This window comes from Dermochelys coriacea, chromosome 2, assembly GCF_009764565.3.
Source record: "Dermochelys coriacea isolate rDerCor1 chromosome 2, rDerCor1.pri.v4, whole genome shotgun sequence".
In the NCBI taxonomy this organism is placed as follows: Eukaryota; Metazoa; Chordata; order Testudines; family Dermochelyidae; genus Dermochelys; species Dermochelys coriacea.
The window spans coordinates 148580645-148596115 of record NC_050069.1 but is presented as its reverse complement, the minus strand read 5'-3'; the positions used below and the strand labels follow the sequence as shown (position 1 = coordinate 148596115).

The following is a 15471-nucleotide window of genomic DNA, read 5'->3' as shown; positions in this document are numbered from 1 at the left end:
TAAGTGATTATAAGTGATAGGCAAAAAATCAGAGTTAGTTACCAAAATAAAATAAAATATAAGCATGCAGTCTAAACTCTCAACCCTATTAGATGGGGCAACATCTAGATTAAGCAGTTTTTCTCACCCCACTGGATATTGCAGTTCATAGTACACAGATTTTACCCTGGAAACCTGGATCAGTCTCCTCTGTTGGAGTCTTAAGTCTTCTCAGTGTCCTTGTTCCTTACAGCATAGGTGGGGGCAGGAGAAAGGCCCAGCATGGGGCCCCTGTGTTCTGTTTTATACCATCAGTCCCATGTGCTTGAAGAACACAAGTCCAGGCATGTCTGGTGGGCATTGCTGAGTCTCCAGGCAAGGTTGAGCAATTCGCCTGGTGTGGCCTCATACAGGCAGGTCATTGAATTGTAGCTCCCTTGCTGTACAATGGTTGTTGATGGGTTGTTTGACACTCTGCCTGGGTGTTGGTTACTTTCCTTGCTGTTGTCTCTGGGAAGCTAATATCTGACTGATTCCCCCAATTTACAGCGTATTTTAGTGACAACCATACAACACAATTCTCATAACTACATATGCATTAATGATATACATATATGGATAGAAAAATGACTTTCAGCAGATCATAACCTTTCCCCAGATATCTCACATGGCCTGCTCTATATGCAAGATCACAATTATATATTGATGAGGAATATGGGGGTAACCGGGCACTCCCCCAAGGTACAGAATGTCACAGTTGGGTCCTCTCATCCTTCATTATGGAGTCTAGATGAGCTCCTCCATGATACATAACCTGTATATGAATTAAAGGTACTTACAGTACATTTTCCACAGAGGATCTCATTGCTTTGCAAAGGTGGGTGAATACAATGGACGACCTCAAGTGTGGTGTTTACCACCTTTAACTTTATTTGTATTTATAATATTTCATGTACTTAGAATTAAGGATTATTACAAATATTGTGGTATCTGCTTAAATGGTTACAATAAGTAAATGCAAGTTTGAGTGTGTTCAGAGTATTATCTCAGGTTAATGATAGGAAACTGAAACACAGAGATGCTAATGAACTTGCCCAACATCACAACAGAAATTATTGTCAGAGTTCTGTACAAATCCAGGTTTCCTGACTCCCATTTCCATAGTCACTAGGTTACTGCCTCTGATACACTTTTTAAAAAGAGATCATATTATGTAAACCTTTTCATGCCTATGGTTGTCAACAACCTGAGTATTGAGGGTATGTCTATGCTGTAGCCAAAGGGGTGATTGCAGCATGGGTTGGCATATCTGCACTAGCATTAAGCTAGCTAGCATGGCTAAAAATAATAGTGAAGATGAGGTGGCACAGGTTTCAGCCTGGGCAGTCCAAACATGCCAGGAATTTTGGGTATATGCTCACATTGCTAGCATGCACACGCTCTCCCCCCAACACTATCTCTCACTGGAGGCATTCCTCCTTGTGTGTACATTTATCTTTCTGTCTTTTCTCTACATAGGAAATGACTATTGGGAGAGGGTTATTTTCCTGCCCCATGAGGAGGGCAGATGACATTGAGGTTGTGCTCTAGGCTGAGGATATGTCTACACTACGAAATTAGATCGAATTTATAGAAGTCGGTTTTGTAGAAAGCGTTTTTATACAGTCGAGTGTGTGTGTCCCCACACAAATGCTCTAAGTGCATGTAGTCGGCGGACTGTGTCCACAGTACCGAGACAACTGTTGACTTCCGGAGCTTTGCAATGTGGGTAGCTATCCTACAGTTCCCACAGTCTCCACCACCCATTTGAATTCTGGGTAGAAATCCCAGTGCCTGATGGGGCTAAAACATTGTCGCGGGTGGTTCTGGGTACATATCATCAGGTCCCCGTTCCCTCCCTCCCTCCGTAAAAGCAAGGGCAGACAATCGTTTTGCACCTTTTTTCTTGAGTTACCTGTGCAGGCGCCATACCACGACAAGCATGGAGCCCGCTCAGCTAACCATCACTGTATGTCTCCTGGGTGCTGGCGGATGTGGTACTGCATTGCTACACAGTTTTTTTAAGTTTTTTGCCTTTTGGGAGCAGACAGTGCAGTATGACTAGTAGCCATCGTCGACGTAGTCCTGGGTGCTCTTTTTTTACCGGGTGCCTGGGCAAACATGGGAGTGACTCAGCCAGGTCATTTCCCTTGTTTCGTCACATGTCAATTGAGTCCTATCGGCAGTCCACTGTCTTTTAATCTGCAGCTAACAGAAGACGATGGCCAGTAGTCATACTGCACCGTCTTCTGCCGAGCACCCAGGAGGTGACGATGGCTAGCGGTCGTACTGCACAGTCTGCTGCCAGCATAATGTATAAAGATAGATAAAGTGGCTCAAAACAAGAAATAGACCAGATTTGTTTTGTATTCATTTTCTCCTCCCTCCCTCCCTCCCTCTGTGAAATCAATGGCCTGCTAAACCCAGTTTTGAGTTCTATCCTTGAGGTGGCCATTCAGTTTCTCGCAAAGCCACCCCCTTTGTTGATTTTAATTCCCTGTAAGCCAACCCTGTAAGCCATGTCGTCAGTTGCCCCTCCCTCTGTCAGGGCAACAGCAGACAACCGTTCCGCGCCTTTTTTCTGTGCAGATGCCATACCACGGCAAGCATGGAGTCTGCTTAGATCACTTTGGCAATTAGGAACATATTAAACACCACATGCATTATCCAGCAGTATATGCAGCACCAGAACCTGGCAAAGCGAAACTAAGCAAGTAGGCGACGTCAGCGTGGTGACGAGAGTGATGAGGACATGGACACAGATGTCTCTCAAAGCACGGGCCCTGCCAATGTGGGCATCATGGTGCTAATGGGGCAGGTTCATGCAGTGGAACGCCGATTCTGGGCTTGGGAAACAAGCACAGACTGGTGGGACCGCATAGTGTTGCAGATCTGGGATGATTCCCAGTGGCTGCGAAACTTTCGCATGCATAAGGGCACTTTCATGGAACTTTGTGACTTGCTTTCGCCTGCCCTGAGGCGCAAGAATACCAAGATGAGAGCAGCCCTCACAGTTGAGAAGCGAGTGGCGATAGCCCTGTGGAAGCTTGCAATGCCAGACAGCTACCAGTCAGTCAGGAATCAATTTGGAGTGGGCAAATCTACTGTGGGGGCTGCTGTGATGCCAGTAGCCAACACAATCAAAGATCTGCTGATGTCAAGGGTAGTGACCCTGAGAAATGTGTAGGTCATAGTGGATGGCTTTGCTGCAATGGGATTCCCTAACTGGTGGGGCCATAGACGGAACGCATATCCCTATCTTGGCACCAGAGCACCAAGCCGGCAAGTACATAAACCGCAAGGGGTACTTTCCAATGGTGCTGCAAGCACTGGTGGATCACAAGGGATGTTTCACCAGCATCAACATGGGATGGCCGGGAAAGGTACATGATGCTCGCATCTTCAGGAACTCTGGTATGTTTCAAAAGCTGCAGCAAGGGACTTACTTTCCAGACCAGAAAATAACTGTTGGGAATGTTGGAATGCCTATAGTTCTCCTTGGGGACCCAGCCTACCCCTTAATGCCATGGCTCATGAAGTCATACACAGGCAGCCTGGACAGTAGTCAGGAGCTGTTCAACTATAGGCTGAGCAAGTGCAGAATGGTGGTAGAATGTGCATTTGGACATTTAAAAGCGCGCTGGCACAGTTTAGTGACTCAGTTAGACCTCAGCGAAACCAATATTCCCATTGTTATTACTGCTTGCTGTGCGCTCCACAATACCTGTGAGAGTAAGGGGGAGACGTTTATGGCAAGGTGGGAGGTTGAGGCAAATCGCCTGGCTGCTGGTTATGCACAGCCAGACACCAGGGCGGTTAGAAGAGCACAGGAGGGTGCGGGGTGCATCAGAGAAGCTTTGAAAACCAGTTTCATGACTGGCCAGGCTACGGTGTGAACGTTCTGTTTGTTTCTCCTTGATGAAACCCCCCCGCCGCTTGGTTCACTCTACTTCCCTGTAAGCTAACTACCCTCCCCACCTCCCTTCGATCACTGCTTGCAGAGGCAATAAAGTCATTGTTGCTTCACATTCTTGCATTCTTTATTAATTCATCACACAAATAGGGGATAATTACCAAGGTAGCCCAGGAGGGGTGATGGAGGAGGGAAGGACAAGGCCATATAGCACTTTAAAAGTTTAAAACTTATTGAATGCCAGCCTTCTGTTACTTGGGCAATCCTCTGAGGTGGAGTGGCTGGGTAGCCGGAGGCCCCCCCACCACGTTCTTGGGCATCTGGGTGAGGAGGCTATGGAACTTGGGGAGGAGGGCGGGTGGTTACACAGGGGCTGTAGCGGCGGTCTGTGCTCCTGCTGCCTTTCCTGCAGCTCAACCATATGCTGGATCATATTAGTTTGATCCTCCAGCAGCCTCAGCATTGAATCCTGCCTCCTCTTATCACGCTGCTGCCACCTTTCAGATTCAGCCCTCTCTTCAGCCCGCCACCTCTCCTCCCGGTCATTTTGTGCTTTCCGGCACTCTGACATTGTCTGCCTCCATGCATTCGTCTGTGCTCTGTCAGTGTGGGAGGACAGCATGAGCTCAGAGAACATTTAATCACGAGTGCGTTTTTTTCGCCTTCTAATCTTCGCTAGCCTCTGGGAAGGAGAAAATCCTGTGATCCTTGAAACACATGCAGCTGGTGGAGAGAAAAAAAAAGGGACAGTGGTATTTGAAAAGTCACATTTTATAGAACAATGGGTACACTATTCCACGGTAAACCTTGCTGTTAACATTACATACATAGCACATGTGCTTTGGTTACAAGGTCGCATTTTGCCTCCCCCCACCGCGTGGTTAACAGCGGGGAACATTTCTGTTCAGCCATAGGCAAACCGCCCAGCAGGAACGGGCACCTCTGAATGTCCCCTTAAGAAAAGCACCCTATTTCAACCAGGTGACCATGAATGATATCACTCTCCTGAGGATAATACAGAGATAAAGAACGGATATTGTTTGAACGCCAGCAAACATACACTGCAATGCTTTGTTCTACAGTGATTCCTGAGTACATGCTACTGGCCTGGAGTGGTAAAGTGTCCTACCATGGTGGATGGAATAAGGCTGCCCTCCCCAGAAACCTTTTGCAAAGGCTTTGGGAGTATATCCAGGAAAGCCACGAATGCTAGGGCAAATTAATCATTAAACATGCTGGCTTTTAAACCTTATATAGTATTTTAAAAGGTGCACTCACCAGAGGTCCCTTCTCTGCCTGGTGGGTCCGGGAGGCAGCCTTGGGTGGGTTCAGGGGTACTGGCTCCAGGTCCAGGGTGAGAAAGAGTTCCTGGCTGTCGGGAAAACCGGTTTCTCCGCTTGTTTGCTGTGAGCTGTCTACAACATCCTCATCATCGTCTTCCTCGTCCCCAAAACCTGCTTCCGTGTTGCCTCTGTCTCCATTGAAGGAGTCAAACAACACAGCTGGGGTAGTGGTGGCTGAACCCCCTAAAATGGCATGCAGCTCATCATAGAAGCGGCATGTTTGGGGCTCTGACCCAGAGCGGCCGTTCGCCTCTCTGGTTTTCTGGGAGGCTTGCCTCAGCTCCTTAAGTTTCACGCGGCACTGCTTCAGGTCCTTGTTATGGCCTCTGTCCTTCTTGCCCTGGGAAATTTTCACAAATGTTTTGGCATTTCGAAAACTGGAATGTTTTGATAGTTCAGTTAGTTCTGATAGCACAGATTCCTCTCCCCATACAGTGATCAGATCCCGTACCTCCCATTCGGTCCATGCTGGAGCTCTTTTGCGATTCTGGGACTCCATCATGGTCACCTCTGCTGATGAGCTCTGCATGGTCACCTGCAGCTTGCCACACTGGCCAAACAGGAAATTGAAATTCAAAAGTTCGCGGGCCTTTTCCTGTCTACCTGGTCAGAGCATCTGAGTTGAGAGTGCTGTCCAGAGCGGTCACAATGGAGCACTCTGGGATAGCTCCCGGAAGCTAATACCATCTAATTGCATCCATAGTACCCCAAATTTGACCCAGCAAAACCGATTTCAGTGCTAATCCCCTTGTCGGGGGTGGAGTAAGGAAATCGATTTTAAGAGCACTTTAAGTCGAAAAAAAGGGTTTCATCATGTGGACGGGTGCAGGGTTACATCGATTTAACACTGCTAAATTCTACCTCAGCGCCTAGTGTAGACCAGGGCTGAATGACTTAGCTTACTGTACCTGATCTACTCTCAGACCAGGCACAGTAACAGAGTCCCAATCAACTGCTCACTTTGGTCTCTGCTATAGCTTCTGCTTGAGGTAGACAATGAAGGGTGAGGAAACTGCAGACTGCAAATGTGGGAAGTGGAGTTACACAATGGCATCTTGGGGCACTATGGGATGGGAAAGAGGAGGTATTTGAGAGGCAGTAGGGCTTGAGGAGAGAATGCAGCAGGGGAAGGGTTGGTTTATATTAAGATACCAGGTAAGATTGATTATTTGTTCTTTGCTTGAGATGTCTTCCTCCTGCCTCTTCTATCACTCCTTCATTTTCTTATTTGGTTGCTTCTCCCCTCATTTACTCTCTGGTGATGTCCCTTCGAGCACATTCCTTGGTCACCGCTCTCCCCTCTGTGGATGAGCTCATACACTCTCATAACTTCTTATTGATGACACCCTCCTCTGCTGCTCCTCTTGGAGCCTCAAGCAGAAGCTTCCATTTCCTCCCATTTCTGTTACTATATGTTCAGCCACTAACTCAAACCCAACATATTAAAAATGAAATTTCTTGTTCTACCCTACCATAAAAACCTTCTCCTTTCCTTTCCTTTATTATTATTATTATCCTTCCGACCATTTTTCTGGTCATCCAAGCTCACAACCTTTGTGTTGTTCTTCTCACTTCCTTTTCCATTCAGATTGTACATCCTGCTGTTACTAATTCTTTTCTCATATTGTGAAATTCTGTCCCTTCACCTCCATCCCCATTACCAAAACCTTGGTCCATGCTTTGATCATCTCTTGCCTTGGCTACTGTACCTTCTCCTTCTTGGCCTCCTAAAATCTCACCTTGTGTCTGCTCAAGTCCTTTTGACAGGATGCAGTCAAAAGCAATTTTTACCCTTCTCTGCAACTATTTTATTTTCCCTCCTTTAGTCCCTTCATTGGTTTCTGTCATAAATATAAAGGGAAGGGTAAACACCTTTAAAATCTCTCCAGGCCAGAGGAAAAAGCCTTTCACTGTAAAGGGTCAAGAAGCTAGGATAACTTCACTGGCACCTGACCACAATGACCAATGGGGAGATAAGATACTTTCAAAGCTGGAGGGAGGGAAAAACGAAGGGTCTGTCTGTGTGATGCTTTTGCCGGGGACAGAACAGGAATGGAGTCTTAGAACTTAGTAAGTAATCTAGCTAGATATGCGTTAGATTATGATATCTTTAAATGGCTGAGAAATTAGACTGTGCTGAATAGAATGAATATTCTTGTCTTTGTGTCTTTCTTGTAACTTAAGGTTTTGTCTAGAGGGATGCTCTGTGTTTTGAATCTAATTACCATGTAAGGTATTTACCATCCTGATTTTACAGAGGTGATTCTTTTTACCTTTTTGTATATTAAAATTCTTCTTGTAAGAAATTGAATGCTTTTTTTCATTGTTCTTAAGATCCAACGGTTTGGGTCTATGGTCACCTATGCAAATTGGTGAGGATTTTTATCAAGCCTTCCCCAAGCAGGGGGGTGTGAGGTTTTGGTGAGGATTTTGGGGGGAAAGACGTTCCCAAACAATGTTTTCCCAATAAACCCAGTTGAACGTTTGGTGGTGGCAGTGGAAGTCCAAGGGCAAAGGGTAAAATAGTTTGTACCTTGGGGAAGTTTTAACCTAAGCTGGTAAAAGTAAGCTTAGGAGGTTTTCATGCAGGTCCCTACATCTATACCCTAGAGTTCAGAATGGGGAAGGAACCTTGACAGTTTCCCAAGAATTATTTCACGAGAATTAATATTAAATTCAGACTTCTTATTCAGGGCTGCACAGTACTGCTTCTAGTGAAATCTTATATTTTGTGGTTACCTTATTATTATTTACACAAATATTTTGCCATTCAGTGCTCTTTAATGCTGTTTTTGTCTTCTCCTTTCCATAAACAGCTGTGCACCTTTTCTTATGCAGCCCCTTATGTCTGGAACATCCTCATGTTCGTTTCTTCAGATCCCACCCCCATTAGCTTTCTGTTGCTGACTGCTACTCTGGACATCATTCTACTTTGCCTAAATTAAAATATATTTAACCTGCATATTTTAAAAGGTGTGTGTATATAGGAAGTAAGACTGCATATATAACAAGCAGCATATCTCCTGATCAGGACCTTTGTTGTTCCTTTTCCTCCAATAGCTCAATTTGTGTGTGGTATAGGTCTGACATTTTTTTACTTTCTATAAAATAAGGGCTATACACATCTGTAGTACTGTAGAAATAATATACACAAGGTATTGTGCAAAGAAGAAAAATACAAGAGAAAATTAAATCCAGAAACTAACTATAGAGAGATTCTATAACCTATTACTGACTTTTTTTCATGCATTCCTCCTTTGTCTTGAAGTAGTTCTTAATCTGAATTTTTCAAATTAATGAACACTTTACCAACATATCTTTTGCTCTAATTTACTGTGTTACTGTGGTCTAGAGAAGACAGAGTGATTCCGGAAATCTGCATGACATTTTTTCTAGTCAATCCAATAATAGTAACCTACAGTCTTTTTTTCTATTTAGTAAAAGAGTTGACACTTTCATTTTTCATAAATTATTTCTTTACATGTTCATTTTAACCAAGTATTATTTTCTGTTAATTGTCGTCATATAATATCACAACATAATCACACACAATGGGTGAGAGATTCCATTGTTGTGCTTCTACGTGGTGGAGCATATAATTTGCAGTCCAAGGCCAATGGGGAAAAAATGGCTTTTAGACATCTTTGCACCTTCTTGATTCTGGGCTGCTAGCCCGCTTAGATAGTGTATGTAAGCTATAGAAACCTCCCTGGACTGTCCTGTCTGTGATAGCAGTGTGTGCTGTGGTCCTCCCCTACCACAACCCTCCCGTCGTCATGCAGGAACTTGTGAGAAGGTCCTTGGAAGAGAGCCTTACAGCTGTCTTCTGCAGAATCTGTACCAGAGGAATTCTCTCCAAGATAGTTTGGAAGGAAGAAGATTCCATTTTGGTCCTTTTTCCTGGCATAAAAGATGTGGAGTAGGGATGAGAATCATACCCAATGTGTTAATTTTTTAAACTTTCACTTACTAAAGATGTAAATTTTTCATTTGTTTTTTAACTTCTCCCATCCCCACCAGTCAGAGCTTTTATTCATGAGTTATGAAGAGGGAAATGATCTTGTGGTTAACTAGTTCCCAGTTTTGCTGAACATTTCCTATGTGACTTGGGACAAATCATTGAATATCTCTGTGCCTCAGTTCCTCATCTGAAAAATGAGGGCACAACTTCCTTGCTCTCATGGGTTTTATAAGAAAAAAATCCATTCAAATTTGAAGTGCTTATATATTCAGGTGATTGGAGGGAGAGGGATTTGCTGCTCATCCTTGAATGCTAATCAGCTTTTGGTAAAACTGTGTTTGTTTCATTTCAGGGATTGCTTTAGGCACCAAAGGGGCTTCTGGGCTATTTCCTTCTGAAGCAGCAGAATGGCTTTGCTATCATGCTTTCATTATCAAACTGACAAACCACAAAGTTGTCTACAAGTGCCTTCTTAGGTCCCTAAAAATATGTAAGTACAGAGTAATGTTGAAAGCGAAACTTTTGAAATATAGATAACATATTCAAATCTGCTTATGCACATGTAAACAAAAATGGTATAATTTTTCACCATTGCCTGCAGCCCTGCTCTAGTTAAATAATTGTCATTTCTATTATGTGATACTTATTAAAAGTTTATGTAAATTAATTCTTTAACTTATATTAGCCAAATATGGATATAGAAATTCTCTGCCTATTAAATGAGCTGAGATTTAAATGCTCTGATTACTACCCCAAAAATACATAACCGACACTTAAAATATCCTCCAAGAACATAAACTCTTGGCATTGACATTGGGAACCACTAGTTTTAACAGAAAATCATCATTGCGCCATTTATATTGTATATACTCAGCATGATTGCCATAGTCAAGGTTCTAGAGCTCTTCCATTCAGTTTTATTTTACTTATTTTCTTTTTTTTTTTTTGCTTTTGTTTTAAACTTCGTAATGTTTTAAATACAAGCATGTTCAGAGGTACACAAGATCTGTTCCGCTATAGAACCCAGGACCCTAATATAATAGGATCAAGGCACATCCATTTTCCACAATCTTTCAGAAAAAAACATGGCAAATTTAGATGCTTCTGTAACCTACACTAACACATTGTGGCTCTGTCACACTGTAGCAGATAGACCACTGCAAGAAAGATAGGATATGAAGCAAACCTTAATTTAAACAACTGCTTAACTGATTACACATACCACCTTTCTTAGGCTATGTCTACACTCTGAAATTAGGTTGAACTTATAGAAGATGGTTTTGTAGAAAGCGTTTTTATACAGTCGATTGTGTGTGTGTGTCCCCACACAAATGCTCTAAGTGCATTTACTTGGCAGAGTGCATCCACAGTACCGAGGCAACGTCGACTTCGGGAGCATTGCACTATGGGTAGCTATCCCAGTTCCCGCAGTCTCCACCGCCCATTTGAATTCTGGGTAGAAATCCCAATGCCTGATGGGGCAAAAACATTGTCGCGGGTGGTTCTGGGTACCTATCTTCAGGCCCCCCCCTTCCCTCCCTCCTCCATGAAAGCAACGGCAGATAGTCGTTTCGTGCCTTTTTTCCTGAGTTACCCGTGCAGACGCCATACCATGGCAAACATGGAGCCTGCTCAGCTAACTGTCACTGTATGTCTCCTGGGTGCTGGCAGATGCGGTACTGCATTGCTACACAGCAGCAGCTCATTGCCTTTTGGCAGCAGACCATACAGTATGACTGGTAGCCATTGTCGCCGTACTCCTGGGTGCTCTTTTAGCCGACCTCGGTGAGGTCGGTCAGGGGCGCCTTGGCAAACATGGGAGTGACCTCAGCCAGGTCATTTTCCTTTGAAGTTTCGTCTCATGGCGATTCAGTCCTGCACCGACTTCTAATGAGCAGCCAGGAGATGACGATGGCTAGCAGTCATACTGCACCATCTGCTGCCAACATACGTATAAAGATAGATGATGTGGATCAAAACAAGAAATAGACCAGATTTGTTGTGTATTCATTTTCTCCTCCCTTTCTCCCTCCCTCCGTGAAAGCAATGGCCTGCTAAACCCAGGGTTTTGAGTTCTATCCTTGAGGGGGCCATTCTGTTTCTCCTTGATGCAAAGCCACCCCCTTTGTTGATTTTAATTCCCTGTAAGCCATGTTGTCAGTTGTCCCTCCCTCCATCAGAGCAACGGCAGACAATCGTTTCGCGCCTTTTTTCAGCGCAGACGCTATAGCACCGTAGCAGTTATGAGCACTCTAAACACCGTGCCCATTATCCAGCAGGATATGCAGGACTATAACCTGCAAGAAAAGTGAAACTAGGTGAGGAGGAGGCAACTGCAGCGTGGTGACAAGAGTGATGAGGAACTGGACATAGACTTCTCACAAAGTACAGGCCTCTGCAGTGTGCACATCATGGTGTCATTTGGGCAGGTTCATGGCATGGAACGCCGATTCTGGGCCCGGGAAACAAGCACAGAGTGGTGGGACTGCATAGTGTTGCAGGTCTGGGATGATTTCTAGTGGCTGCGAAACTTTTGCATGCGTAAGGGCACTTTCGTGGAACTTTGTGGCTTGCTTTCCCCTGCCCTGAGGCACAAGAATACCAAGATGAGAGCAGCCCTCACAGTTGAGAAGCGAGTGGCGATAGACCTGTGGAAGCTTGCAATGCCAGACATCTACCGGTCAGTCGGGAATCAATTTGGAGTGGGCAAATCTACTGTGGGGGCTGCTGTGATGCCAGTAGCCAATGCTATCACTGAGCTGCTGATATCAAGGGTAGTGACCCTGGGAAATGTGTAGGTCATAGTGGATGGCTTTGCTGCAATGGGATTCCCTAACTGTGGTGGGGCCATAGACAGAATGCATATTCCTATCTTGGGACCAGAGCACCAAGGCAGCGAGTACATAAACCGCAAGAGGTACTTTCCAATGGTGCTGCAAGCACTGGTGGATCACAAGGGACGTTTCACCAGCATCAACATGGGATGGCCGGAAAAGGTACATGATGTTCACATCTTCAGGAACTCTGGTCTGTTTCAAAAGCTGCAGCAAGGGACTTACTTTCCAGACCAGAAAATAACTGTTGGGGATGTTGGAATGCCTATAGTTTTCCTTGGGGACCCAGCCTACCCCTTAATGCCATGGCTCATGAAGTCATACACAGGCAGCCTGGACAGTAGTCAGGAACTGTTCAATTATAGGCTGAGCAAGTGCAGAATGGTGGTAGAATGTGCATTTTGGCGTTTAAAAACACGCTGGCATAGTTTACGGACTCAGTTAGACCTCAGCAAAACCAATAATCCCATTGTTATTACTGCTTGCTGTGCATTCCACAATATCTGTGAGAGTAAGGGGGAGACCTTTATGGCAGGATGGGAGGTTGAGGCAAATTGCCTGGCCACTGATTATGCGCAGCCAGACACCAGGGCGGTTAGAAGAGTACAGGAGGGCGCGGTGTGCATCAGAGAAGCTTTGAAAACCAGTTTCAGGAATGGCCAGGCTATGGTGTGAAAGTTCTGTTTGTTTCTCCTTGATGGAAACCCCCTCCCGGGTTCTCTCTACTTTCGTGTAAGCTAAGCACCCTCCCCTCCCCACTTCGGTCACCACTTGCAGAGGCAATAAAGTCATTGTTGCTTCACATTCATGCATTCTTTATTTATTCATCACACAAATAGGGGGATAACTGCCAAGGTAGCCTGGGAGGGGTGGTGGAGGAGGGAAGGACATGGTCACACAGCACTTTAAATTTATTGAATGCCAGCCTTCTGTTGCTTGGACAATCCTCTGGGGTGGAATGGCTGGGTGGCTAGAGGCCCCCCCATCGTGTTCTTGGGCGTCTGGGTGAGGAGGCAATGGAACTTGGGGAGGAGGGCGATTGGTTACACAGGGGCTGTAGCGGCAGTCTGTGCTCCTGCTGCCTTTCCTGCAGCTCAACCATACGCTGGAGCATATGAGTTTGATCCTCCAGCAGCCTGAGCATTGACTCCTGCCTTCTTTCAGCAAGCTGACGCCACCTACCATCTTCAGCCCGCCACCTCTCCTCGCTGTCATATTGTGTTTTCCTGCACTCTGAAATTGTCTGCCTCCACGTATTTTCCTGTGCTCTGTCAGTGTGGGAGGACAGCATGAGGTCAGAGAACATTGAATCACGAGGGCGTTTTTTTGCCTTCTAATCTTCGCTAGCCTCTGGGAAGGAGAAACATATGCAGCTGGTGGAAGGAAAAAAAAAGGGAGAGTGGTAGTTAAGAAGACACATTGTATAGAACAATGAGTACACTCTCTTTCACGGTAAACCTTGCTGTTAACATTATATAGCTCATGTGCTTTCATTACAAGGTCGTATTTTGCCTCTTACTGAGGGTATGCCGGTTTGGTGTGAGAGATCACTCACACAGGGCCTGGCAACAGATTTCAGCTTGCAGGCAGCCATGGTAAGCAACAGTCTTTTGGCTTCTTTAACCTTCATAACATGTGGAAATGGTTTCAAATAGCAGTGCCCTCATTTCCCATACGAAGTAGCTGTTGGGTTGGCCATTAAAAATGGGTTGGCAATTTAAAAGGAGGGGCTGTGGTTTGCGGGTTCACGTGCAGCAGAAACCCAGCTAACCCCCCCCCCCCCCCACACACACACAATTCTCTGGGATGATTGCTTCACCCGTCCCCACACCGCGTGGCTAACAGCGGGGAAGATTTCTGTTCAGCCACAGGCAAACAGCCGAGCAGGAACGGGCACCTCTGAATGTCCACTTACTAAAACCACCCTATTTCAACCAGATGACCATGAACGATATTACTCTCCTGAGGGTAACACAGAGAGATAAAGAACGGATGGTGTTTGAATGCCAGCAAACAATGGGACTATACACTGCAATGCTTTGTTCTGCAATGATTCCTAACTACATGCTACTGGCCTGGCGTGGTAAAGTATCCTACCATGGAGGACGGAATAAGGCTCCCCTCCCCAGAAACCTTTTGCAAAGGCTTTGGGAGTACATCCAGGAGAGCTTTATGGAGATGTCCCTGGAGGATTTCTGCTCCATCTCCAGACACGTTAACAGACTTTTCCAGTAGCTGTACTGGCTGTGAATGCCAGGGCAAATTAATCATTAAACACGCTTGCTTTTAAACCATGTATAATATTTACAAAGGTACGCTCACCAGAGGTCCCTTCTCCGCCTTCAGGATCTGGGAGCCTGCCTTGGGTGGGTTCAGGGGGTACTGGGTCCAGGTCAAGGGTGATAAACAGATCCTGGATGTTGGGGAAACCGGTTTGTCTGCTTTCTTGCTGTGAGCTATCTACAACCTCATCATCATCATCATCATCTTCCTCGCCCCCAAAACCCGCTTCTGTGTTGCCTCCCACTCCTTGGATGGAGTCAAAGCACAGGGTTGGGGTAATGGTGGCTGCACCCCCCTAGAATGGCATGCAGCTCATCATAGAAGCAGCATGTCTTGGGTTCTGAACCGGAGCAGCTGTTTTCCTCTCTGTTTTTTTGGCAGGCTTGCCTGAGCTCCTTAATTTTCACGCAGTACTGCTGCGGGTCCCTGTTATAGCCTCTGTCCTTCATGCCATTGGAGATTTTTTTTTTTTCAAAGATTTTGGCATTTCGTCTTTTTGAACTGAGTTCTGCCAGCACGGATTCATCTCCCCATACAGCGATCAGATCCCGTACCTCCCATTTGGTCCATGCTGGAGCTCTTTGGCAATTCTTGGACTGCATGGTCTCCTGTGCTGATGAGTTCTGCATGGTGACCTATGCAGGTGAGCTCGCTACGCTGGTCAAACAGGAAATGAGATTCAAAAGTCTGCGGGCCTTTTCCTGTATACTTGTCCAGTGCATCCAGGTTGAGAGCACTGTCCAGAGTGGTTACAACTGAGCACTCTAGGATAGCTCCCGGAGGCCATTACCATCGAATTGCATCCACAGGACCCCAAATTCAACCCGGCAAAGCCGATTTCAGCGCTAATCTCGTCAGGGGTGGAGTAAAGAAATTGAGTGATAGATGGGAGAGATATAAGCCCCAGGATGATCAGAACCTTATTTCCTGTGGACTGAGAGGTTACTACAAGTTAATTAGAGCACCTGGAGCCAATTAAGGCCCTGCCAGAGACCTAATAAAAACCCCTGCTTCAGTCAGACAAGGAGGCGGAAAGGAGAGCTGACTGTAGTTTGGAGGAGTACTGTTGTTAACCAGAAGATCACAGTACCAGGAAAGGCAGAGCAGAGGGATTTCCCA

General features: G+C 45.5%; 1 protein-coding gene across 8 annotated transcripts in view; it reads left to right on the top strand.

The window, feature by feature from the left end:
- Window positions 1–15471, top strand: part of TERT (telomerase reverse transcriptase) — a 130674-nt gene that overhangs the window by 85586 nt on the left and 29617 nt on the right. For 6 of the 8 annotated variants that reach the window (XM_043508496.1, XM_043508498.1, XM_043508499.1 and 3 more), the window contains one exon: window positions 9588–9725. In XM_043508496.1, the coding sequence (XP_043364431.1) occupies window positions 9588–9725 (138 nt within the window). Of the gene's footprint in view, window positions 1–9587; window positions 9726–11451; window positions 11647–15471 lie in introns of those variants that run through there. The other 2 variants (XM_043508494.1, XM_043508493.1) reach the window with 2 other exon arrangements.